General features: G+C 48.8%; 1 protein-coding gene across 1 annotated transcript in view; it reads right to left on the reverse strand.

Annotated features, from left to right (window-relative positions):
- Positions 1 to 4,406, reverse strand: part of ILDR1 (immunoglobulin like domain containing receptor 1) — a 41,008-nt gene extending 36,602 nt beyond the window's left edge. Inside the window, exon 1 of the mRNA XM_044287463.1 lies at positions 4,210 to 4,406. Within this exon, the coding sequence (XP_044143398.1) occupies positions 4,210 to 4,267 (58 nt within the window). The 5' untranslated portion in view covers positions 4,268 to 4,406. The remainder of the gene's footprint in view (positions 1 to 4,209) is intronic.
- Positions 4,407 to 27,877: the final 23,471 nt, after the last annotated feature.

Raw genomic sequence — 27,877 nt, forward strand, 5'->3', positions numbered from 1 at the left:
CAGCTCTGGAGTATAATACAGGATGTAACTCGGGATCAGTACAGGATAAGTAATGTAATGTATGTACACAGTGACTGCACCAGCAGAATAGTGAGTGCAGCTCTGAAGTATAAATTCAAGCTGACACATTCACCTCTGCTATAGGTAATATACACGTCTGTCAGCCACCAGCGCTGAGCTCTGCATTTATACATTCATTACTTTTTCATCGTCTGATACAAAAGGCAAATAAATCCTTGGCCGCTTATCCCGGGAGGATATCGCTAAGTAACTTTGCTTTACCCGATAACGACGCGAACCGCGGCCAAGGTCAATTCTGCAGCCGGAGATTATAACATATACTGACGGAAAAGCTCGGGTCTCAACCAATATGGCCGCCACGGAGGATGCCCCTCAGGGCCTGGGGGTAGATTTACCCATGAGACAGCTATAGTGGTGCTTTCCAGATACAAATGTACACATCATGGCCAAAAATATGTGCCCCCCCCAATTATTTAGCTGCACCCAGGTGTATAAAATCCAGCACACAGCCATATGACCCCCATAGACAAGAACTAGTCATACTGACGAGCTCCAGGACTGTAAATGTGGCACTGACATAAGTGGGCACAACGTCCATAGCACATAACAGTATGGTTGCCCATGGTAACCAAAGATCGGCTGCCATTTTGCAAGTGAAAGCAAGATCCCGATTGGTTGCCGCGGGCAACCCACTGCATGCACTAGAGTCAAATATGGCTGCCGCTGTGTTTCTTAGTCATGTGTTGATTTATCTGCATCAATCCCCATCATATGAGCCACGGCTCGTCACCCGTATAGACGCGAGGTCCACGTGTCGCCATCACTCAGTTTCCTGAGGCGCTGCCATGATTCACCCTCATCACAGACGATCCGGTCGTCAGGTTTAACGGGTCATTAGATAAGTATGTCGCCAGGATTCCTCCGAGCCGTGTAAATCACACACGTGCAGGACATGAGATTACCCCAGCATCTTAAAGGGGAACTCCAGAGACAGTAAGGGAGCCCCCCGTCGTGACTATACATGAGGGAGCCCCCTCAGAAGGATAATAGATGGCGTTTACCCATCACTGACCCTATATAATCAGGGTGTCGCTGTATGCGGGCGACTACTGCGGACCCTCACGTTACTGCCGAGACGGTCGTAGTCACTAATCTGGAGAAGGGGGGAGAGCTACACAACGGGAAAGAAAGGAAAGATGGCCGACTCCAGTACCCGGGATTTTCAAGAGGATCTTTGCCCGTTTCCATAATAGGAAATATTCCCATTTTTTTCGGAATCACTACCCAAAAAAACAAAAAATAAAGAAAGAAATCCCCAGTAATTATTAGCTCCTAAATCACAGTCTTCTGTGTCTTCGGTCTATCCGTTTCCCAGAAAGCTGGGTGACGACTAATACACCACGAGCCAGGGGTTGTCACCCAGCTTTCCCAAGTCATCCTCTTCTGTAGACTAAGTTTCCATATAACGGTTCCTAGGAAAGCTGGGCGACAGTCCAGTCATCACCGCCGATCCCAGAGAGTGTCACCCAGCTTTCCATGTGTCCTGAATGGCGAACCGGCCTAGCGTCACTGACTTGAATGGGTCGGCAATACTCAAGATACGGAGCGAAAGCCCATGGAAGAGCTTCCGTGCCTCCGCACCGCAAGACACAGGACGCGTCCCGTCTTCTGCTGGATAGCGCAGATCACGGACTCATTCAAGTGAACAGGTCCGCACCGCAATACGGGATTCACAAGGCCGGCGCCCGTACAATGTGGGACACAGACGGCTTACCTTAGTGTGAATGAGCCCTTGGGTCTCATGCACACGATCGTATATATTTTGCGGTCCGCAAAAAACGGTTCCACAGAAAATACGGATGACATCCGTGTGCATTCCGTATTTTGCTGAACGGAACAGCTGGCCCCCAATAGAACAGTCCTATTCTTGTCCGTAATGCGGACAATAATAGGACATTTTTAAAAAAATTTGTGGAACAGAAATACAGAATGCACCTTCCGTTTTTTTTTTTGCGGACCTATTGAAGTGAATGGTTCCGTATACGTTCCACAAAAAAAGACGGAACGGACATGGAAAGAAAATACGTTTGTGTGAATGAGCCCTTAGGGTCCATTCACACGTCCGTTTTTTCTTTCCTGATCTGTTCCGTTTTTTGCGGAACAGATCTGGACCCATTCATTTTCAATGGGTCCTGAAAAAAACCGGACAGCACAATGTGTGCTGTCCGTTTCCGTTGTTCCGTTCCGCATGTCCGAAAAAATATAAAACATGTCCTATTCTTGTCCGCAAAAATCGGATCCTGGTACAATACAAAGTCAATGGATCCGCAAAAAACGGAAGACATTCGTATGTCATTACGTATGTCATCCGTTTTATGCGGATTCCGTTCCTGGAAATTAAATCCTGCAAACAAAGTTTTTTTTTTCAAAGAAATCCAAACAACTTTATTTGCTTACTGAAATTTATACATGTTTCCGTTTTTTGCGGATCCGCAAAAAACGGATGACATACGGAAATATTTTCAGGAACAACGGATCCGCAAAAAACGGACCGAAATTCGGGATATAGAAAAATACTGACGTGTGAATGTAGCCTTAGTCTGACCATACAGTCATCACAAGGGGCTCCGAGCTTAGTACTCAGCTTTCCCAGTGCCCTGACCGCCCTGCTTCGTTATACCGCAATACAGCGCTCACGGCCATCACTATGTTTTGGCTCAGATCGGCTATATTTTCCCGGGTGCCTGAATAACGGCTTTCCCAAGTCACCCTCTTCTACACAGCTGCTGAAGTTTCCATACAACCATATAGTTCTGTTTCCAGGAAAGCTGGGTGACCACGTATGCAGCACTACAGCTTCCAGAGGTGACAACCCAGCTTTCCCAGTATCCTGACTGCCCAATCGGCCTCGTCAGACACCGATACAGCTCGCGTCTGCTGACAGATCGGCTCTACTTTTCTTTCCTGATTGACTTTCCACACGTCTGTAGAAGCCACCCAGCTTTCCCAGGGTCCCGAACGTCAGCCTTCCCAATTCTCTCTCGTCTGTAAAGTGGCTATCATTTTCATAAAACTGCTTATCTGGCTCTAGGAAAGCTGGGTGTCTATTAATATAGCCATCGACACAGCCTCCGGAGGTGACCACCCAGCTTTCCCAGCGTCCTGAACATCAGCCTTCCCCTATAACGGTTCCTTAGCTTTTCTGGTTCTAGGAAAGCTGGGTGTCTATTAATATAGCCATCGTCACAGCCCCCTGAGGGGACCACCCAGCTTTCCCAGCGACCCTCATCTGTAAAGCCAAATCACCATTTCTGGGTGTAGGAAAGCTGGGTGGCAGCACAGTCATCCTCACAGCCCCCAGTCACCTGGCGGCGCGGCCCGCGCTCTGTCCGCTGATGTAACGCGCTGAATGAAAGCTCCTTTCATGGGGAAAATATATATACATTCTGAAGAAAAACAACTTGTTCCTTCCTGAAGGAGAACTGGAAAAACATCCACCGGAGCGGCGCCTCCCCAGTGACCACCGCCGGCGCACTACAACACCCAGCACCCCCTGACTGAACACGTTACAAGCCCCAGACTAATTATTCTCAGCATTTTTAAGACCACTGCTGTCAGTGAACAGAACCTGGCCCGACTCTTCTCGCAGCGGAGGGTCTGTCACAGTTGCACACTATGTCCGATCAGCCGATCGAGCTCCACTCGACGTTTTATTTTATTATTATTTTTTTTACGGAAATTTACAAAAATTCCTGCAAATCTTGCCGAGGCTTGGCCGACACACTGCGACAAAACCGCAGAGGAAGAACTTCGCCTTTTAGGAGGATTTTAGCGCACATTTCACACCGGGGATCTGCGCCATAGTTCACACAGCGCGGATCTTGAAGGCTGGCGACTGCGGCACGACGGTTACAGCGTAACCCATGAGGCAGACGGTCAGGGGCGACCTGTGACACAGTTCACATGAGAGGCTTTTATAAACAATAGGGAAAAACGCAGGGAAAGTTATTTTTTCCAAATGTCGCAGCTGTGCCGCACTGCAGCCTCCCTCACACCTGAGCTCCCACAATCCCCTGCGCTCACAGGTGTCTCAGGAGGAAGCCCCTGTGCACCTGCCCGAGGTGCGGAGCCGCGCATGCGCCGCCCGGCTCTGCCTCCCCCTCCCCCAGCCGCGACCCCCGCACTGACCTGTGTACAGACTGGACCACAGCCAAAGCAGCAGCAGCAGCCGCACCTGCCGAGTCATGGCTTCCTGAGACTTGTAGTCCTCCTCGGCTACAGGTGTCTCACGGGATTAGAACTCCACACAGATCCAGTGGCCCGGACACCCGGGAGCGAAACTTCCCTGCCAGCCAGAAACCTGCTCCCCTCCCCCTCATCCAGGCGGCGGGTGACACGTGGCCCCGCCCCGGCCGAGGCCCCGCCCCCTGCTCAACCTGTTCTCATTCACAGGCACGGCTGTGTGCAGAGCATCGCGCCCCGAGCGACCGTACAATGCAGAAGCCTCATTGCTTCATATCTGGACTGTACCCTCTGCAGAACATCGCAGCTCACTGTGTAGACTGTACCCTCTGAAGAACATCGCAGCTCACTGTGTAGACTGTACCCTCTGCAGAACGTCGCAGCAGAAGCCTCATTGCTTCATATCTGGACTGTACCCTCTGCAGAGCATCGCAGCTAACGCATCATTGCTTCATATCTGGACTGTACCCTCTGCAGAACATCGCAGCTAGCGCAATATAGCTCACTGTGTAGACTGCGACCTCAGATATAACAATAGGAGATAATAAGGGGCCCAGACAGTCTGATTGTAGCTCCAGACCAACCCAATAGCCCCCAAAATACTACATATAATGTGTGTATAGATAAGGAGGAGGAGACAACCAGACCCCCAGATAGAGGAGACGGCCGGACCCCCAGATAGAGGAGACGGCCGGACCCCCAGATAGAGGAGACGGCCGGACCCCCAGATAGAGGAGACGGCCGGACCCCCAGATAGAGGAGACGGCCGGTCCCCTGATAGAGGAGACGGCCGGACCCCCTGATAGAGGAGACGGCCGGACCCCCTGATAGAGGAGACGGCCGGACCCCCAGATAGAGGAGACGGCCGGACCCCCTGATAGAGGAGACGGCCGGACCCCCTGATAGAGGAGACGGCCGGACCCCCTGATAGAGGAGACGGCCGGACCCCCTGATAGAGGAGAGGGCCGGACCCCCTGATAGAGGAGAGGGCCGGACCCCCTGATAGAGGAGACGGCCGGACCCCCTGATAGAGGAGACGGCCGGACCCCCTGATAGAGGAGACGGCCGGACCCCCAGATAGAGGAGACGGCCGGACCCCCAGATAGAGGAGACGGCCGGACCCCCTGGTAGAGGAGACGGCCGGACCCCCTGGTAGAGGAGACGGCCGGACCCCCTGATAGAGGAGACGGCCGGACCCCCTGATAGAGGAGACGGCCGGACCCCCTGATAGAGGAGACGGCCGGACCCCCTGATAGAGGAGACGGCCGGACCCCCAGATAGAGGAGACGGCCGGACCCCCTGATAGAGGAGACGGCCGGACCCCCTGATAGAGGAGACGGCCGGACCCCCAGATAGAGGAGACGGCCGGACCTCCAGATAGAGGAGACGGCCGGACCCCCTGGTAGAGGAGACGGCCGGACCCCCAGATAGAGGAGACGGCCGGACCTCCAGATAGAGGAGACGGCCGGACCCCCGGGTAGAGGAGACGGCCGGACCCCCTGGTAGAGGAGACGGCCGGACCCCCTGGTAGAGGAGACGGCCGGACCCCCTGATAGAGGAGACGGCCGGACCCCCTGATAGAGAAGACGGCCGGACCCCCTGATAGAGGAGACGGCCGGACCCCCTGATAGAGGAGACGGCCGGACCCCCAGATAGAGGAGACGGCCGGACCCCCTGATAGAGGAGACGGCCGGACCCCCAGATCGAGGAGACGGCCGGACCCCCAGATAGAGGAGACGGCCGGACCTCCAGATAGAGGAGACGGCCGGACCCCCTGGTAGAGGAGACGGCCGGACCCCCAGATAGAGGAGACGGCCGGACCTCCAGATAGAGGAGACGGCCGGACCCCCTGGTAGAGGAGACGGCCGGACCCCCAGATAGCACCTTAGGTAGATTTAAAGTTAGGGGTAGTTTAGAGCTTGTTCTTTTTCTCTTCCCGGTCCCTCTTTTCCCGCCCTTTTTCTATTTCAGGTAAAATCACCTCAGAAAGCTGTTTACCTGCCTTCTAGATGATTCCGGCTTCTGCGAGTCAAGAGCTCAGCTGATTGGTCGCTGCCTGTTGCTGGGGGAGATTTCCAGCTCCCTGATTTGTTGCTGATCTGGTGGCGGGAATCTGTTCCCCTTTATATTTGCAGGTTCGGCGGAGCTGACTCAGAAGTGCCTGAAGAATTGACCGGCGTCCTCCCCCCTTCCCCTACTTTTTCACTGTGTCACCTGTCGCTGGGCTTTATTAGAGGGGTAGTGTCGCTCAGCTAATGCTGAGTGGATCTTGGTCTTTATATGGCTAATTTATTATTGGTCTTTGGTATCGGTTATGGTGGTATTTTTAAATTAATTTATTTATTTAAAGGGAACCTGTCATGTGGATATTTGATTATAATCTAACTAATTATATACAATCATTAAAGGGATTCTGTCATCAGATTTTACCCCTATAACCTAAAGATATCCTCATGTCCGGACTAAGAAGAAGAATCCTAAGCTGGCCTTATTAAAAGTCACTGAGGCTCTATTTGTCCAAAAAACAGGTTTTTATAACCTGCCAGTCACTTACTTAAGGTGCCCAAGGGGAGGTCCGTTAATACAGGGTGCCCGTCCTCACCCCTCGCCGTCCGGTGCCCAGCGCCGCCTTCCGTCTTCATCGCTGCCTTCTACAGCTCAGCGCCGCCCCTGCAATCCTCCCGTCCCTTTGCCAGATCCCGCGCCTGCGCACTAGGCTCGGCCAATCTGCAGGTCATATTAGGGTTGAGCGAAGTGCGCATCACACCGGCGCATGCGCACTTCGCTCAATGAAGCCGCTGCCAGGAGTCCGCACGGGCGCATCAGGCCGAGCCTAGTGCGCAGGCGCGGGATCTGGCAAAGAGATGGGAGGATTGCAGGGGCGGCACTGAGCTGTAGAAGGCAGCGATGAAGACGGAAGGCGGCGCTGGGCACCGGACAGCGAGGGGTGCGGACGGGCACCCTGTATTAACGGACCTCCCCTTGGGCACCTTAAGTAAGTGACTGGCAGGTTATAAAAACCTGTTTTTTGGACAAATAGAGCCTCAGTGACTTTTAATAAGGCCAGCTTAGGATTCTTCTTCTTAGTCCGGACATGAGGATATCTTTAGGTTATAGGGGTAAAATCTGATGACAGAATCCCTTTAACTACTAAAAAGTGCCTTAGATGTAGTCACTTACTGGTGTGACAGATGGTTACCTCATAATATACACACAAAGATGCCGCATGCTAATGAGCTGATTTGAGTCCAGCGTGATGTCATTGAGTCCAGCGTATATTTAATTCAGAGCTATAGCCACTCCCCTGCCACCTGCTGCTGATTCATATGGAAACAGCAGCAGGTGGGCGGGGAGAGTCAGGAGCTCATGAATATTCATGACTCATCATTATCAGCTGGAGCTTTTCAATACAAGATTTTGTTGGTGTCAATTATTTATTTAGTGGCTTAAGTTAGTATTAGAGGGTGTCATTTGCCCCCATGAGGAGAAGACTAGAGCTACCGACCAACCATGAGTGGGGGCCGACAGTCATAGTGTGTGATAGGCTACAGGGGTCCGCTTGTCATAGTGTGTGATAGGCTACAGGGGTCCGCATGTCATAGTGTGTGATAGGCTACAGGGGTCCGCCTGTCATAGTGTGTGATAGGCTACAGGGGTCCGCATGTCATAGTGTGTGATAGGCTACAGGGGTCCGCCTGTCATAGTGTGTGATAGGCTACAGGGGTCCGCCTGTCATAGTGTGTGATAGGCTACAGGGGTCCGCCTGTCATAGTGTGTGATAGGCTACAGGGGTCCGCCTGTCATAGTGTGTGATAGGCTACAGGGGTCCGCATGTCATAGTGTGTGATAGGCTACAGGGGTCCGCCTGTCATAGTGTGTGATAGGCTACAGGGGTCCGCCTGTCATTGTGCGTGATAGGCTACAGGGGTCCGCCTGTCATTGTGCGTGATAGGCTACAGGGGTCCGCATGTCATAGTGTGTGATAGGCTACGGGGGTCCGTATGTCATAGTGTGTGATAGGCTACAGGGGTCCGCCTGTCATAGTGTGTGATAGGCTACAGGGGCCGCCTGTCATAGTGTGTGATAGGCTACAGGGGTCCGCATGTCATAGTGTGTGATAGGCTACAGGGTCCGCCTGTCATAGTGTGTGATAGGCTACAGGGGTCCGCATGTCATAGTGTGTGATAGGCTACAGGGGTCCGCAATCCTAAGCTAAGGCGACTATGGCATAATGCATGATGAACATGCTTCCTCCTTGTGGTGTCTTCATCTTGTCTATACACACATTATATGTGATAGACCTTGTAGTATTTTGGGGGGCTATTGGGTTGGTCTGGATAAGAGCTACAATTAGACTGTAACCTCTGCAGAGCATTGCAGCTGTTTATTACCCAATGTTCACAAACTGTACCGTCTGCAGAACATCACAGCTGAAAGTTTGTCACCCTGTTCACACTGTACCCTCTGCAGAGCATCGCAGCTAAAAGGTTATGTCACCCTGTTTACTCTGTACCCTCCGCAGAGCATCACAGCTAAAAGTTTGTCACACTGTTCACACTGTACCCTTTGCAGAGCATCGCAGCTTAAAGGTTATGTCACCATGTTTACTCAGTACCCTCTGCAGAGCATTGCAGCTGAAAGTTCCCAACTCTTAGTCCGCACAGCATGCTCTGTAGAGTATTCTAACCTACTCTGCAGAGCATTGCAGCTGACTCTGTGGTGACTGCTTGCTCCCTCTTCAGTCACCGGCCTTCCTGCAGAGCATCGCAGCTCACCCGCCCCGCACAGTCACCCTAGGCCTCCTTTCCTGACAGCAGGGGTCTCAGTGGACCCCACCCTCGTCACCCCACATCTTTTCCTATTTTGGGTCAGCACAGGGGGAGGGTTGTGTCCGGATGCCACTGAGTCCTATGGGCCGTGCACAATGGAGACCCCCCTCCCCCGTTCCTTGTCCCCATCCCCCCTTCCCCGTCTACTTGTCCCATACAAGACAAAGGGCTGATGAATGGACTGGCGCCCCCCGCTGAGAGCCCTGTGGTGGGGGAGGGGGAGCAGACGTACATTAGTGACTGTACAGGTGGACACGTTATTGGCCCCTCTCTGTGTGACAGGCGCCCTAGGGCTCATGCGCATCGTGGTTTCGGACTCTCTGGATCTTCGTATCGTTTTCTCGCCGTTTCCGCACCAAATCCTCCTGTGTCACTTGCAATTTTTTGTTAAAAATTCACTGCAGATCTAAATCCGTACACAGAACTGCAGAAACGCTTCGCGAATCCGCACCACAGGTCTGCGTGAAAATCCGTGTGGAAAAACTGCGCGTAATCCGGGTTCCCTACGGAGCTGTTCACATGGCAGGTTTCACCAAGCAGCCGCACCAAACATTTTCCGATGGCGGCTGCGTCCTTGATGGGAGGAGGCGCTGAGGGCTGCGGAGCTGCGGCTGCACTGAGAACGGAACCGTCCGTTTAGGCTGCCGCTCCACCATTCACAGCAGAATGGACGACAGAAGCCACACAGCCGCCGGCGAAATATAAAAACAAAAAAACCCTGCGTGAAGATACCCTTAAAAGAGAAGATGTCTTAAAGGGGATGTCTCACTTCAGCGAATGGCATTTATCATGTAGACACGGTTAATACAAGCCACTTACTAATGTATTGTGATTCTCCATATTGCCTCCTTTGCTGGCTGGATTCAGTTTTCCCCTCACTTTATACACTGCTCGTTTCCATGGTTACGACCGCCCTGCAATCCATCAGTGGTGGTCGTGCTTGCACACTATAGGAAAAAGCACCAGCCTATGTGCGCTCCCACAGCCAGCAGAGAGGCTGCAACTTTCTCCTACAGTGTGTAAGCACGACCACCACTGATGGATTGCAGGGCGGTCGTAACCATGGAAACGAGCAGTGTATAAAGTGATAGAAAAATGAATCCAGCCAGCAAAGGAGGCAATATGGAGAATCACAATACATTAGTAAGTGGCTTGTATTCACTTTCTCTACATGATAAATGTCACTTGATGAAGTGAGAAAAAAAAACTTTACACGAGCCGATTATCGAGTAAATTATAGTCAAATCGAGAGGAACCGCGCGATTATCGAGCAGTGTAAAAGCAATGAACGACAGAGCGACAGTCGGTAGAGTTCTCCTTGGTTCAATCGTTTGTGTGGGCACAAGAGCCGTCGCTGGGCGTTATCGATTTCCTACGTGTAAACAGCGCGCCGCTCACATTTCTCTTTGTGTAAGGCCTCTTTCACACGACGTGTGCCCCACCCGTGGCCATATTGCGGCCCGCATACGGCGGGTCCGCAATACACGGGGCACAGGCCGTGTGCATTCCGCATCCACTTGAATGGGTCCGCAAATCCGGAGATGCGGTGCGGAACGGAACGCTTCTATGATGTTCTGTTCCGTTCCTCAAAAAGATAGAACTTGTCCTATCTTTTTGTGGAACGGAGGGATCGTGGAACCCATTCAAGTGAATGGGGTCGTGATCTGCATGCGGCTGGTCGGTGCCCGAGCATTTGCGGACCGCAATTTGCGGTTCGCAGCACGGTCACGGGGGACACACGTTCGGATGTAAGAGGCCTAAATGCAAATTGTCTGCTTTACAAACAATGAAATATGCAATCGAAACGATAATTGGCGCGTCCAAAGGGTCCTTACTGAAACGCTCCTACTCCAAGAAACGTTGCTCAGTCGTACCGATCGTCGCCTCGTGTGATGTACCTTCACCAGCTTCCCGCTCCTTCTCCTCCAGGCCCGGGACATGTCATTGCCGCAGCCAATCACAGGCCGGAGGCTGTCACATGGTTAGAAGGGGATCCAGTCTCCGCTGCGGCCAGTGATTGGATGCTGACGTCGGTGGAGTCCAGAGGAATATCGTAGGTAGGTCCCCCAGAATGGGGTCACCCTGCCTTGTACAACCCAAACGATTTCAGAATCTGCGCAAAATTTCGGTACCGTGTAGATAAGATTTAGAAAATGCTATGTACTTAGCTGGTACCATGATCCGTGCAGAAAATCTGCACGTAAGGCTAATAGCGGATCCGTGTTCCTGTTTTTTTTTTGCGGTTCGCCAAAAGAAAACGAAGGCTGTAATTCTTGAAATTTAATATATACAGGTTTCCCAGCAACCATCCGCAAAAAAAAAAAAAAAAAGGATACGGATGGCTTCCGTTGGTCATCCGCATTTTTTTGTGGACCCAATGACGTCAATGGGTCCGCAAAACGTTTATTGCGGACAAGAATAGGACATGCAAAACGTTTTTTGCGGATGCGGAAAAGAAATGGTAGACTACACCGCAATTTTAACGACTCCATAGAAATGCATAGGTAACCATCCGATCAGCCAAAAAAAACGGAACGGACGCAGAGAAAAACAACACGTCGTGTGCACGTAGCCTAATCCTCATAAGATGTAGCTTCTTATATCGGCCGCCATGTGCTGACTTGTTGCTGTGTTAGGCTAGGTCTACACAACGACATTTGTCGCACCAATGTCGCGCAAATTTTTTTATAATGATAGTCAATGCTGCGATGCGACAGTCGCAAAAAATCTATTCGAGTCGCAGCATGTCGCATGTGGCATTGCGACACCATAGACTATCATTATAAAATTGTTCGCGCGACAAATGTTGCAGTGTAGTTGTGCCCTATCTGTCGCGCGACTTATTGTCGTCGTGTAGACCTAGCCTTAGGCTACTTTCTCACTAGCGGTTTTACTGGATCCGGCAGGATTCAGCAAAAACGCTTCCGTTACTTATAATACAACCGTCTGCATCCGTTATGAACGGATCCGTTTGTATTATCTGTAACGTAGCCAAGACGGATCCGTCATGGACTCCACTGAAAGTCAGTGGGGAATGGATCCGTTTTCTATTGTGTCAGAGAAAACGGATTCGTCCCCATTGACTTGCATTGGGGGTCATGCTCTGCATCCCAGGACGGAAAGTAAACTGCGACATGCTGCTCTCCGGTATGAGGACGGAACGGAATACATTTCGGAGCTCTCCGTTCTGTTCAGTTACGTTTTGCCCCCATTGACAATGAATGGGGACAAATCTGAAGCGTTTTTCTCCAGTATAGAATAGAAACACAACTGTGAAAGTAGCCTTAGGCCTCATGCACACGGCCGTATGTATTTTGCAGTCCGCAAAAAACGGATCCGCAAAAAATACGGATTACATCCGTGTGCATTCAGTATTTTGCGGAACGGAACCGTTGGCCCCTAATAGAACAGTCCTATCCTTGTCCGTAATGCAGACAATAATAGGACATGTTCTGTTTTTTGGCGGAATGGAAATACGGACATGCGGAAACGGAATGCACACATTTTCTATCTGTTCCTAGGAAAGCTGGGTGCAACTACAGAGACGGTGGAGGACATTCATCAATACTGGTGCTAAGGAAAACTCATAGCAACCAATCAGCTCCCACCTTTGATTTTTTCACAGCTCCTTTGGAAAATGAAAGGATCAATCTGATTGGTTGCTATGGGCAGCTGAGCCAGTTTTCCTTGGTAACAGTTTAGATAAATGTCCCCCAGCCCTTCTGATCTGCAGGAATACCCTCCCTGTGATGAAGTAAGTGCCCCCTTGATGAAGTAAGTGCCCCCTTCACTGCTTGTACCGCCGGGAAGTGGTGACGTCATCTCCAGCCTCAGGGTCTCCAGAACTACAACTCTCAGCAGCTCCTAGCTGCCACAGAGATTTGCATATCTCTGCAGGCTGTAAGGGCATGCTGGGAGTTGTAGTGGGTTAGGGTCTGCATATTGCTGCAGGCTGTCAGGGCATGCTGGGAGTTGTAGTGGGTTGGGGTCTGTATATCTCTGCAGGCTGTCAGGGCATGCTGGGAGTTGTAGTAGCAATCCGCAGGTGGTATAATGAGAGTGAAGTGATCCGCACAGAGCTCCTAGAAGCAGCAGAACCAGCCGGACCGGTCCTCCTGGTGCCTCCAGTAAATATGTGAATGAATAATCTGTGAAGTCTGGTGAGGAAGCGAGGGTGCAACATTCTGCAGCTGCAACCAATCATCACACACTTGGGCTCCATTCACACGTCCGTGTGTGTTTTGCGGATCTGCAAAACACGGACACCGGCAATGTGCATTCCGCATTTTGCGGACCGCACATCGCCTGCACTATAATAGAAAATGCCTAATCTTGTCCGCAATTGCGGACAAGAATAGGACATGTTCTATTTTATTCGGGAACGGAATTGCGGACCCAGAAGTGCGGATCTGCATTTCCGGATCCGGGCAGCACATCGTACGGCCCCATAGAAATGAATGGGTCCGCAATTCCGTTCCGCAAAATGCGGAACAGAGATGCGGACGTGTGAATGGAGCTTTACCACTACTGATTAACCCCTGTGTACAGCACTGGTGCTCGAGGAGCGCATGATTCAGGCTGATCAGTGACCCCTTGATGGCAGGGGCGTTGCTAGAGTCTGAAGAGATCCGTGGCACGAGCCCACGTGAAGGCACGCCCCCCAAACCATGAAGCCACGCCCTCATCACCACCGGGGGGGCCTTCACAGTAGTTATTAACCTCTTTCAGCAGTCCCCCCTTCAGTGAATGGGGGACTGCTGAATGGGGTTAATAACTACAGTGAAGGGCCTAGCCGTCTGGGCAACCCCCACAGATCCCCCATAACAGTGCCATCCACAGATCCCCCATAACAGTGCCATCCACAGATCCCCCATAACAGTGTCATTCACAGATCCCCCATAAGTGCCATCGACAGATCCCCCATAACAGTGCCATTCACAGATCCCCCATAACAGTGCCATTCACAGATCCCCCATAAGTGTCATCCACAGATCCCCCATAACAGTGCCATCCACAGATCCCCCATAACAGTGCCATCCACAGATCCCCCATAACAGTGCCATCCACAGATCCCCCATAACAGTGCCATTCACAGATCCCCCATAACAGTGCCATCCACAGATCCCTCATAAGTGTCATCCACAGATCCCCATAAGTGTCATCCACAGATCCCCTCCCCGCCCAGCGGCGCCTCCTAGCTAATGTATTCAGTTGCCTCTGTGTAATCTCGCACAGGCGCACTGGCAGAGGCATCGTCGAATGAGGTGCGCTGGAAGACGGCGCATGTGCACTTTGCTTGACGATGCCTCTGCCAGTGCGCCTGTGCGAGATTACACAGAGGCAACTGAATACATTAGCTAGGAGGCGCCGCTGGGCGGGGAGGGGATCTGTGGATGACCGAGGCAAATTAAGTCAATAAATTAGCTGGGAGGCGGCGCCCCGGGCCGGGGGCCCCCGCTGGCCCTGCATTCGGGGCACTGGACAAAACATCCGGGGCTCCAGCCCTGAATGTTTTGACCTAACGACGCCCCTGCTTGACGGCATCCACTATACCTGTACGGTTTTTAAGGATTGTGCCCAGAGTGGAGCCAGCGCCATAGCTGCTAGGTGGCCGCCTTTTTACACAACAGACACCCGGGCCTGATATCTGCAATCGGCGGTAAAACCAATCGCAGATATTTAACCACTCAGATGCTGTGACCACGTCACCTGAGTGTGGAAAACATGGAACCTGGGGGTTCTGCTCTCCCTGGACTGGAGTATCCTCTCCTCGCCGGGATCGGGGAAGGTGTTCCTTAATTGTAATAGATCAGAGCCTGTACAAGGCTTCCAGGCCTATTACAGGTATATTCCAAAGCGGGCCTGCAGGTGGCAGCACTGCACTGGAGTAAACTGAATTTTCCACACACTTGGATCTTTGCAGAAGCAGGGCCGTGTAGTTACCACTGCTCATCCCAGAATAGGTCAGCTGATTGGCGGGATCTGTATAAGCACAACCCCTTCAAAAATAAATAATGAAAATTAAGTTCCATGCAACCCCTACATTTCACCCAGCAAGAAACAAGCCCTCACACTGCTCCATCAATGGGTGTCAGACTAGGGGGACAGGAAACAAACTTCTAGTTATTTTTTTTATTTCAAATTAAAATTTTATAGAAGTAATAAAACATAATAAAAAGTACTGGGGGGGGGTCTGCCCCCTGCTGCCTGGCAGCCCCTGATCTCTTACAGGGGGATATGATACGCACAATTAACCCCTTCAGGTGCGACACCTGAGGGGTTAATTGTGCTGATCACGGCCCCCTGTAAGAGATCGGGTGCTGCCAGGCAGCAGGGGGCAGACATGTACACAGTTCGTTGTATATTCTAACTAGAAGCGTCCCCATCACCATGGGAACGCCTCTGTGTTAGAATATACTGTCGGATATGAGTTTTCACGATGTAACTCAAATCCGATAGTATATTCTAACATAGAGGCGTTCCCATGGTGATGGGGACGCTTCTAGTTAAAATATACCATCGGATTGGAGAAAACTCCGATCCGATGGTATAATAGGGACTCCTGACTTTACATTGAAAGTCAATGGGGGACGGATCCGTTTGCAATTGCACCATATTGTGTCAACATCAAACGGATCCGTCCCCATTGACTTGCATTGTAATTCAGGACGGATCCGTTTGGCTCCGCACGGCCAGGCGGACACCAAAACGACTTTTTTTTCATGTCTGTGGATCCTCCAAAAATCAAGGAAGACCCACGGACGAAAAAACGGTCACGAATCACGGACCAACGGAACCCCGTTTTGCGGACAGTGAAAAAATACTGTCGTGTGCATGAGGCCTTAGGCCTAGTTCACACGAACGTTTTTTTTGGCAGTGTACGGGCCGTTTTTTTGTGTTCTGAATTCGGTCCGTATACGGAACCATTCATTTCAATGGTTCCGCAAAAAAAACGGAATGTACTCCGTATGCATTCCGTTTCCGTATTTCCGTTTTTCCATTCCGTTGAAAGATAGAACATGTCCTATTATTGCCCGCAAATCACCATCTGTGGCTCTATTCAAGTTAATGGGTCTGCAAAAAAAACCGAACACATACGGAAATGCATCCGTATGTCTTCCGTATACGTTCCGTTTTTTTGCTGAACCATCTATTGAAAATGTTATGCCTAGTCCAATTTTTTCTATGTAATTACTGTATACTGTATATGCCATACGGAAAAACGGAACAGAAACGGAAACACAATGGAAACAAAAAACGGAACAACAGATCCGTGAAAGACGGACTGCAAAACACTGAAAAAGCCATACGTTCATGTGAACTAGGCCTTAAAGGGAACCTGTCACCTCTACTATGCTACCCTCACTGAGCGTTTCTAAATGTTCATCGTGTTACCCTAAACATATAAATTACACTTTTAATTTCATTTGCAGACGAATTCAATAAGTATTAGGCATTTTTGTACTTCCCGCCTTTTATGCAAATTAACATAAAAGAGTCATATCTTACTCGTGTGACCAGAGAGGAGTCATACTTTCAAGCTCTGACTCATCTCAGGTTAATTTACATATGTATCAAATCGGTTTTTATACAAAATTAAAGCACACAGAGCTATGGGGACTGGGTATTGCGGATGTGCTAGCGGCCATCTAGCAACCCATGTCCTCAGCTCTATACACAAAATCCCGGTGACAGGTTCCCTTTAAAGTTACTTTTATTCAACTAGCAAGTGATTTTTTGACTTAGGTGTCTCCCAAAAGATAATAAGACGATGTACAAGAGGCATTATTGTGGGGAAAAAAAACATCTCAGCTTTTATTTACATTTGAGCAAAAAATACAAGCTGTTCCGCACTGTGGAAAATCTCAGAGGACGCGGTCGGAAGCCAAAAGTCACACCTGTGCTGCCAGGAGGATAGTTAGAGAGGTGAAAAAGAATCCAAGGATCACCACCAAGGCCATCTGGTGAATCTGGGCTCTGCTGGTGGCAATGTCTCAAGGCAGACAATCCAACAGACACTGCACAATGCAGACCAAGGAGGACGCCACTTCTCCAGATAAGGTACGCAAAAGCTGGCTTGGCCTTTGCAAAAGCTCATCTGGACAAAGAAGAAGACTTCTGGTCTTCTGTGTTATGGTCAGATGAAACAAAAATGTTATTGTTTGGTCACAATGATGTTTCCTTCATTTGGCGTAAAAAAGGAGAAGCCTTCAACCCAAAGAACACCATCCCCACTGTCAAACATGGTGGTGGGAACCTAATGCTTTGGGGGTGTTTTTCAGCCAATGGACCAGGGAACCTAATCACAGTAAACGGAACCATGAAAAAAGAGCAATACATGAGGATTCTCAACGACAACATCAGGCGTCTGCAGAGAAACTTGGCCTTGGGCACCAGTGGACATTTGAGCATGACAATGACCCAAAACACACAGCAAAAGTGGTGAAGAAATGGTTAGCAGACAACAACATTAACGTTTTGGAGTGGCCCAGCCATAGTCCAGACTTGAATCCAATTGAGAATCTGTGGAGGGAGCTAAAGATCAGGGTGATGGCAAGAAGACCCTCCAACCTGAAAGACCTGGAGCTCATGGCTAAAGATGAATGGGCAAAATTACCTGTGGAGACCTGCAAAAAGCTGGTCTGCAATTATAGGAAGCGTTTTATTGCTGTAATGGCCAATAAAGGTTTTTCTATTGATTATTGAGAAGGGTAGGAATAATCGTGGACTGGACACTTTTTGCTCAAATGTAAATAAAAGCTGAGAAATTTGGGAGACACCTATGTCATTTCCCGTCAAAAATGTACTTGCTGGTTGAATAAAAGTAACTTTAAGTGAAAATTTGCCAGGGGTATGAATAATTATGGGCAGCACTGTATGTGTTTTAGCACCTTTTTTTTGGGGGGGGGGGGAGGGGGGGAGAAAGTATGCCACTTCCTGTGTAGGGAAAAAAAGTACTGGTAAAAAATAAAAACACCCTCTGGTATCGGGTATGGCAATACTTTTTTATGGTATCGAAATCAAATCAAAATTGTGGTATCGCAACAATCCTAATTTCCCGTAGACTGCCATCTAATATTTGGAGCCTAAAAAAAACACAGCAAAAAACAAAATGATACTAATGTCCGAAAATCTCTGCGGAATATAGTAGCGCTATAGAAGTGCATGAAATAAGTCATATCGGGGGCGGGGCCATATAGACATTTGCACCTTCTACCTCTTTTGGGATGTCCCCTTTGTACTACTATTAATGGCTAGGGACAGATGTAAAGGAGGGGGGGGGGGCACCATGTTCACCAGGTAATCAGGCACATTAGTGAATGACTGGCTACTCTAGAAATGCTCATGGCTGACTTCACTGCAGTGAGGGCCCCCAGAAGTGAGAAGCTCTGCCGGCAGCTGCCACTAGGTGGCACTCACAGAGGAGCAATGTATTATTGATGTCTGTGGCCGCTGTATAAACTTATATGCAGTGAGCTCCCTCTAGTGGAGAATGTTGTAATTTCACTCTCATGGAAAGCTGTGGATTTCAAGCTCTGCATTTGGAAACTGGAACACTGGTAAAGAAATATTAAAAATATATATATTGGAATGGTTTTTGATTAAAGTTTTTTTTTTTTTAAAGAAGTGTATTCAGCGGTGGACCTTCAGATATCAGGCCAAAGTGGTGGAAACACCTCCCAAAAGTGGTGTGACACCCAACTGGTGTATTTAAGCCTATCATGTGTGGTGCATACTGTGAGGTACTATATACTGTGGGGTGTTGTATACTGCATAATGTGGGGTGTTATATACTATATACTGCATACTGTGGGGTGTTATATACTATATACTGCATAATGTGGGGTGTTATATACTATATACTGCATACTGTGGGGTGTTAAATACTGTGAAGTATTTGACTGTAAACTGTGGATTATTATACTATATACTGTGGAGTGTTATACTATATACTGCAGGCAAGTGCGGATGCGGTGCGATTTTCACGCATGGTTGCTAGGAGATGATCGGGATGGGGACCCGATCTTTATTATTTTCCCTTATAACATGGTTATAAGGGAAAATAATAGCATTCTTAATACAGAGTTGTCACGGAATGTGTACAGGTAACAAGGCAAAACAACATGCATAAATGACTCGCTGGATCCAACAGCTAAGGAACAAAAGGGAGACCCCTGTAGAAGACCTGGCACTTTCCCTGGCTGCTTAGCCTATGCATAGATCCGAATGGTGGAGGTATGCATATCCACGTACCTTGACTATATAACCCCTGAGCACCCTACAATAGTGAGGGGACACGACCACCGGCTCCCTACACCAGACACGGAGGGAGTCAGGGTCACCTGGGATCCAGCAAACAGAAAATAACAGATAGCAGTACAACACTTAACTTTGTAGAGGAGAGGAGAACCAGATGGGCATGCACACATACTCCAGGAAGAAATATAAGCCGCCCAGAAAAGCCTTCTGGGGAAGAATTTAAAGGGAAGCAATTAGTCCAACACATGACAGCTGAGAGAGGCTAACGAGATGAGAAACTGAATATCACAACACAGAAACTCAAAGAGGAGGTTCTGAAAGGCCTCTGTCAGAGCTTCTCAGCTGTCTGGTTGTGACAGTACCCCTCCCTCTACGAGTGGACTCCGGACACTCAGAACCCACCTTCTCAGGATGGGACCTATGGAAAGCCCTGATGAGACGAGAGGCTTTAATGTCCGTCACTGGGACCCACATCCTCTCCTGAGGACCATACCCCTCCCAGTGGACAAGGTACTGAAGAGAACCGCGGACAAGACGAGAATCCACAATCCCAGAGACCTGAAATTCAAGATTCCCATCAACCATAATCGGAGGAGGAGGCAAAGGCGAGGGTACAATGGGTTGAACATAAGGTTTCAATAAGGACTTATGAAAAACATTATGGATCTTCCAAGTCTGAGGAAGATCAAGACGGTATGCAACAGGATTGATGACAGACAGGATTTTGTAAGGCCCAATAAACCTAGGACCCAACTTCCAGGAGGGAACCTTCAATTTGATATTCTTGGTAGACAACCACACCAGATCACCAACATTCAGGTCCGGACCAAGCACACGTCTCTTATCAGCCACACGCTTATATCTCTCACTCATGCTCTTTAGATTATCTTGAATCTTTTGCCAAATAGATGACAAAGACGAGGAGAATCTGTCCTCATCAGGTAAACCAGAAGACCCCTCTCCCGAGAAAGTCCCAAACTGTGGATGAAACCCATATGCACCAAAAAATGGTGACTTATCAGAGGACTCCTGACGACGGTTATTTAAAGCAAACTCAGCAAGGGACAAAAAAGAACACCAATCCTCTTGATTCTCCGCCACAAAACAACGCAGATATGTCTCCAGATTCTGATTGACGCGCTCTGTCTGACCATTCGACTGCGGGTGGAAAGCAGAAGAGAATGACAACCGAACCCCCAAGCGAGAACAGAAAGCCTTCCAGAATCTGGAAACAAACTGCGTGCCCCTATCAGAGACTATGTCTGAAGGAATACCGTGCAATTTGACAATGTGATCAACAAATGCCTGCGCCAGCGTCTTAGCATTGGGCAAACCAGGAAAAGGGATGAAATGCACCATTTTGCTAAAACGGTCCACCACCACCAGAATCACAGTCTTCCCCGAGGAACGAGGCAGGTCCGTTATGAAGTCCATGGACAGATGTGTCCAAGGACGGGAAGGAATGGGTAAGGGAAGGAGAGGACCTGATGGCCGTGAATGAGGGACTTTGGCACGAGCGCAAGTCTCGCAGGCTGCCACAAAACCCTCAACCGACTTACGAAGCGCAGGCCACCAGAATCTCCGAGCGATGAGATCCAGTGTGGCTCTTACCCCCGGGTGCCCAGCAAGGACCGTATCGTGGTGTTCTTTAAAAATCTTGTGTCTTAAAGCGAGAGGCACAAACAACCTCCCAGGAGGACAAAGATCAGGAGCCTCTGACTGGGCTGCCTGCACCTCTGCCTCCAATTCAGGAAAAAGAGCAGAGACCACCACACCTTCAGCCAAAATGGGACCCGGGTCTTCAAAATTCCCGCCTCCCGGAAAACAACGTGACAGGGCATCTGCCTTCACATTCTTAACTCCAGGGCGGAACGTGACAACAAAATTAAACCTAGAAAAGAACAACGACCATCTGGCCTGTCTCGGGTTCAGACGCTTGGCTGACTCCAAGTAGGCCAGATTTTTATGGTCAGTAAATACGGTAATAGGGTGTCTGGCTCCCTCTAGCCAATGGCGCCATTCCTCAAAAGCCAACTTGATGGCCAACAATTCCCTATCTCCCACATCGTAATTTCTCTCTGCGGAGGAGAGTTTTCTTGAGAAAAAGGCACACGGTCGCCAATTGGCAGGAGAGGAACCCTGAGACAAGACCGCCCCCACACCCACCTCAGAAGCATCAACCTCAACTATGAAGGGTAACGAAACATCAGGTTGCACCAAGATGGGAGCGGAAGCAAAACTCTCCTTGATATCAGAAAAAGCCTTACGCGCCTCTACTGACCAAGAAGAAAAATCTACCCCCTTTCTGGTCATATCAGTGAGTGGTTTAACAATAGAAGAATAATTCAAAATGAACTTCCTGTAATAATTGGCAAAGCCCAAAAAACGCATCAGTGCCTTTTGATTCTCAGGAAGCTCCCACTCAAGCACAGCGCGGACCTTCTCGGGGTCCATGCGAAAACCAGAAGCGGAGAGAAGAAACCCCAGAAATTGAATTTCTGGAACCGCAAACACACATTTTTCCAGTTTCGCATATAATTTATTCTACCGCAGAATGAGCAAGACCTGACGTAAATGTTCCTTATGAGTTTTGAAATCGGGAGAAAAAATCAAAATGTCATCCAAATACACCAATACAAATTTTCATATCAAATGATAAAAAATGCTGTTCACGAAATGCTGAAAAACGGCTGGGGCATTCATCAAACCAAAAGGCATAACCAAGTTTTCAAAATGGCCCTCAGGGGTATTGAAGGCCGTCTTCCATTCGTCCCCTTCTCTGACCCTGACCAGGTTGTATGCCCCTCTTAAATCTAATTTGGAAAAGACTTTAGCCCCAACAACCTGGTTAAATAGGTCCGGGATCAGAGGAAGCGGATAAGGGTCACGAATTGTGATACTGTTCAGCTCCCTGAAATCCAGACAAGGTCTTAAAGAACCATCTTTTTTCTTAACAAAGAAAAAACCAGCGGCAACAGGTGACTTCGAGGGTCGTATGTGTCCCTTTCTCAGACTCTCAGAGATATAAGCACGCATAGCGATCCTCTCAGGTTGGGAAAGATTGTATAAACGAGATTTAGGCAGCTTGGCATCTGGGATGAGATTAATAGGGCAATCGTACTCCCTGTGCGGGGGCAAATCCTGAACTCCACTCTCAGAGAAGACATCCGAAAATTCAGAGAGAAAAGATGGTATAGTCTTAGTAGCAACCTCAGAAACAGATGTCATGAGGCAATTCTCTCTGCAAAAGTCACTCCAACCATTTATTTGCTTCGCTTGCCAATCAATGGTGGGGTTATGCTTAGTGAGCCAGGGCAGCCCCAACACCAGAGGGGTGGGCAAACCGCTAAGGACGAAACATGACACATCCTCAACATGAGCATCACTCACAATCAAACGGATATTGTGAACTATGCCCTTTAATGATTTCTGAGAAAGTGGAGCGGAATCGATAGCAAAAACAGGGATATCCTTTCTCAAAGCGCACACCTGGAAACCATGAGTTATCGCAAATTGATTATCAATGAGATTGACCGCTGCTCCACTATCCACAAAAATCTCACAAAAAATGTTCTTGCTCTCTAGCGCCACCCTAGCCGGCAGGACAAAACGGGAACTACAAGCAAATGGAAAACCTTCAATTTCCGCCTCAACCCTGCCAATAGTAACAGACGGAACATTTTTCAAAGATTTTTTCCTCATTGTTTCTTTATTATACCCAGAGAACTGCCTGAATCTCCTAGAGGGACAAATATTTGCCAAATGATTAATACCTCCACAACAAAAACAAACCGTCCCATGCGGGCTGAATCTTCTATTGTCAGAAGCAATCAACCCCAGCTGCATGGGCTCCTGCTCAGAAGGGGCTGACAGCGACTGAGACCCCTGCGCACAGAATGGGACCGCTGCACAGTCCTGGGACCGAGTATGACATGAAGGAGAGATCTCTCCTCTCTCTCTAAGACGCCTGTCAATACGAACGGCCTGAGACATAGCAGAGTCCAAAGAAATAGGCCTTTCATGAAAGGCAAATGCATCTTTCAATCCCTCTGAAAGACCATGGCAAAATTGACTTCGGAGTGCAGCATCATTCCAACCAGTATCAGCTGCCCATCTCCGAAATTCTGAGCAGTATATTTCTGCGGATTGTTTACCCTGGCATAAGAGACGTAGTCTAGACTCCGCCAGAGCAATACGATCTGGATCATCATATATCTGACCCAGGGCTAAAAAGAATTCATCCACTGAACGGAGAGGCCGTGCCCCCTCCGGCAGCGAAAAGGCCCAGGACTGAGCGTTACCTCTGAGCAGCGATATAATGATCCCCACCCTCCGTTCCTCATCTCCAGAGGAAAGGGGAAGAAGGCGAAAATGGAGTTTGCAAGCCTCTCTAAAACGCACAAAATTCTCACTACCCCCGGAGAACGTATCCGGGAGCGAGATCTTAGGCTCAGAACAAGCTCCATGAACGCAAGCTGAACCGGTCACTTGAAGCTGAGAAAAAGTCTTACGGAGGTCAGCTACCTCCAATGAAAGACCCTGGAAGCGTTCAGCCAAAAGTGAAACCGGATCCATGCTTAAGACGGTTTTGGCGGCTTATAATGTCACGGAATGTGTACAGGTAACAAGGCAAAACAACATGCATAAATGACTCGCTGGATCCAACAGCTAAGGAACAAAAGGGAGACCCCTGTAGAAGACCTGGCACTTTCCCTGGCTGCTAGCCTATGCATAGATCCGAATGGTGGAGGTATGCATATCCACGTACCTTGACTATATAACCCCTGAGCACCCTACAATAGTGAGGGGACACGACCACCGGCTCCCTACACCAGACACGGAGGGAGTCAGGGTCACCTGGGATCCAGCAAACAGAAAATAACAGATAACAGTACAACACTTAACTTTGTAGAGGAGAGGAGAACCAGATGGGCATGCACACATACTCCGGGAAGAAATATAAGCCGCCCAGAAAAGCCTTCTGGGGAAGAATTTAAAGGGAAGCAATTAGTCCAACACATGACAGCTGAGAGAGACTAACGAGATGAGGAGCTGAATACCACAACACAGAAACTCAAGGGGGAGGTTCTGAAAGGCCTCTGTCAGAGCTTCTCAGCTGTCTGGTTGTGACAAGAGTGCTTAGTAAAATAGGGCTGGAGGGGTTAAAAAATAAAAAAAACAGTTAATAAACTAACCTTAATCCACTTGAACGCTCAGCCTGTCATGTCTTCTTTCTTTTTTGATGAAAAGGACCTGTGGTGACGTCACTGCGCTCATCACATGGTCCATCACCAGGTCCATCACCATTGTGATGGACCATGTGATGAGCGCAGTGACGTCATCAAAGCTCCTTTAGCCAGGTCCTGAAGTAAGTAGAAAGAAGAGGAAATCCGCTACGCGATCTAGTGGATGAGGTGAGTTAAATTTGTTTATTATTTTTAACCCCTCCATCACTATTGTAGTAAGCATTCTGTATTAAGAACCATGTTATAAGGGAAAATAATAAAATCTACAGAACACCGAACCTAAACCCGAACTTCTGTGAAGATGTCTGGGTACCAAACATGCCGATTTTTCTCACGCGTGTGCAAAACGCATTAAAACACTTTGCACTCTCGCAGCAAAAATTGCGCGTTTTCCCACAACGCACCCGCATCTTGTCCGGCCCTCACACGCGACGCCCGTGTGAAAGAGACCTTATTTGGAGACAGGAATGGTTTATGCTGAATGTCAGATTGCACGCTGTGTGAACGTGTATGGAGACAGAACAGCTGCAGGTCCCATCTGTGGTGCTGCTCAAGCCTCTCACTCAGGCCTTGTTCACGTTTCCATTTTTCACTGATGCATTTTCCGTGGACAGTACACGTCTCCATTGATTCTAATGTGCTTGTTCCACACATCAGTATTTTTACTGACCGTGGGTCAGAGACAGGCATCATTGTCTGTGATGGGGACAAAACACACCCATTGTAGTTTATAGGTCAGATGACGTCCGTGTGTGGTCCATGTTTGGTGACACACGGAGGGCGAAAAGCGGGTTGCAGGATTGCTGTTACGATACATTGAAATACCCCCGTATTGCTGGGTATTATTAGGAATTATTTTGTAGTCCTAGAGAACTGTTTTAATGTTGAAGAAATGGCCAAAGGCCATTAGTTATTAACCCCTTTTGGACACAACCATTTCTCACCTTCTTGACACGGTCAAATTTGCGAAAATCTGATGTTTCGCTTTTTGTGGTGATAACTTTGGAATGCTTTTACTTATCTAATCGATTCTGAGAGTGTTTTCTTGTGACACTTCTTACTTCGTGTTACTGGTGAATTTGGATTGATATGTTTTATTTATTTAAAAAACAATTACGGAAAATTTGGAAAAATTCCTAAATTTGAATTTCTGTGCTTTTTTTTAAGACGGATAGTGATACATCACAAAATACAAAAGATTCAAACAAAAAAGGAGCATCAGAAGGGGATCAGGAATGGGGAAAAGATAAAAGGGTGGGACGATGGAGGGGAGAAAAAGGGTAGTAGACGAGGGGGGGGGGGTGGGTGAAAAGGGAAAGAATAGGAGGTAGTGAGACGGGCGCCACGGGATGTTGTAATTTGAAAAAAGTGTCCTCAGAGGCGAGAGAGGCAGCTCACACCAGGTAGGAGCGAATGTCCAGGCCGGCCGGAACAAATGTCAAGAGAAAAAAATAAAGTAAATGGCAGTGGAGCGCCAAGAGGCTAAAAAGAAGGTAACATGGTGAATACAACACCAATGGGTGTATCAGAAAGTCCCCGGATTGGGTTTATAAGAAATGCGGTAAATCCCGATGACAGGCCAGAAGGCAACAAGTGGCTGGAAAGCAATGGGGCCTAGTAGCCCAAATGGTGGGTGATGATTAGTGATACAGAATGGGTTGACAGTACCCCTATATGGGAACTGATCTCTCCCCTGGCACCAGAGTGGTCGTGTGGACTGTGCTTTTATTGTGTAAAAAACAGATTTGATAGATATGCAAATGAACCTGAGATGAGTCCTGTACGTGAGAGGAGTCAGGAACAGGACTCCTCTCAGGTGAAGGCCTCCTGCACACCACCGTATGGCTTTTTCAGTGTTTTGCGTTCCATTTTTCAGGGATCCGTTGTTCCGTTTTTTGTTTTCGTTGTGTTTCCGTTTTTCCGTTCCGTTTTTCCGTATGGCATATACAGTATACAGTAATTACATAGATAAAATTGGGCTGGGCATAACATTTTCAATAGATGGTTCCGCAAAAAACGGAACGGAAACGGAAGACATACGGATGCCTTTCCGTATGTGTTCCGTTTTTTTGCCGACCCATTGACTTGAATGGAGCCACGGAACGTGATTTGCGGACATGTTCTATCTTTAAACGGAACGGAAATACGTAAAAAACGGAATGCATATGGAGTACATTCCTTTTTTTTTGCGGAACCATTGAAATGAATGGTTCCGTATACGGACCGCAAAATACGGCCAGTAAACGGGGGGAAAAAACGGTCGTGTGCAGGAGGCCTAATTTGCATATGTATCAAATCGCTTTTTTGGACACAATTAAAGCACACAGAGCTATGGGGACTGGGTATTGCGGATGTGCTAGCGGCCATCTAGCAACCCATGTCCTCAGCTCTATACCCAAAATCCCGGTGACAGGTTCCCTTTAAAAGGAGAACTCATAATAAAATTACATATCTAATCCACTTGGGCAGTTCTGAACTGCCCAAACCTCTGAGGACGTCAAGTGTTTGGCGAAACATGTCGGGGGGGCAGAGTGTGAACGTTACATGTATTTTAGCCAGCTAGTGCACTGCAAAAGCAAGGGCCATGCAGCAACAATGTGCGAATAGGGAGCGCTAGGAGGGAACTCACTAATCCAAGGGAAGCGCACTGTGACACTAAGGCCTCATGCACACGACCGTTTTTTTTTAAGGTCCGCAAAAACGGGGTCCGTAGGTCCGTGATCCGTGACCGTTTTTTCGTCCGTGGGTCTTCCTTGATTTTTGGAGGATCCACGGACATGAAAAAAAAGTCGTTTTGGTGTCCGCCTGGCCGTGCGGAGCCAAACGGATCCGTCCTGAATTACAATGCAAGTCAATAGGGACGGATCCGTTTGAAGTTGACACAATATGGTGCCATTTCAAACGGATCCGTCCCCATTGACTTTCAATGTAAAGTCTGGAGTTCTTTTATACCATCGGATTGGAGTTTTCTCCAATCCGATGGTATATTTTAACTTGAAGCGTCCCCATCACCATGGGAACGCCTCTATGTTAGAATATACTGTCGGATATGAGCTACATCGTGAAAATCAGATCCGACAGTATATTCTAACACAGAGGCGTTCCCATGGTGATGGGGACGCTTCAGGTTAGAATATACTGAAAAACTGTGTACATGACTGCCCCCTGCTGCCTGGCAGGTGCTGCCAGGCAGCAGGGGGCAGACCCCCCCCCCCTGTTTTTAACTCATTGGTGGCCAGTGCGGCCGCCCCCCCTCCCTCCCCTGTAGTTAACTCATTG

Source organism: Bufo gargarizans, chromosome 3 (genome assembly GCF_014858855.1).
Source record: "Bufo gargarizans isolate SCDJY-AF-19 chromosome 3, ASM1485885v1, whole genome shotgun sequence".
Lineage (NCBI taxonomy): Eukaryota > Metazoa > Chordata > Amphibia > Anura > Bufonidae > Bufo > Bufo gargarizans.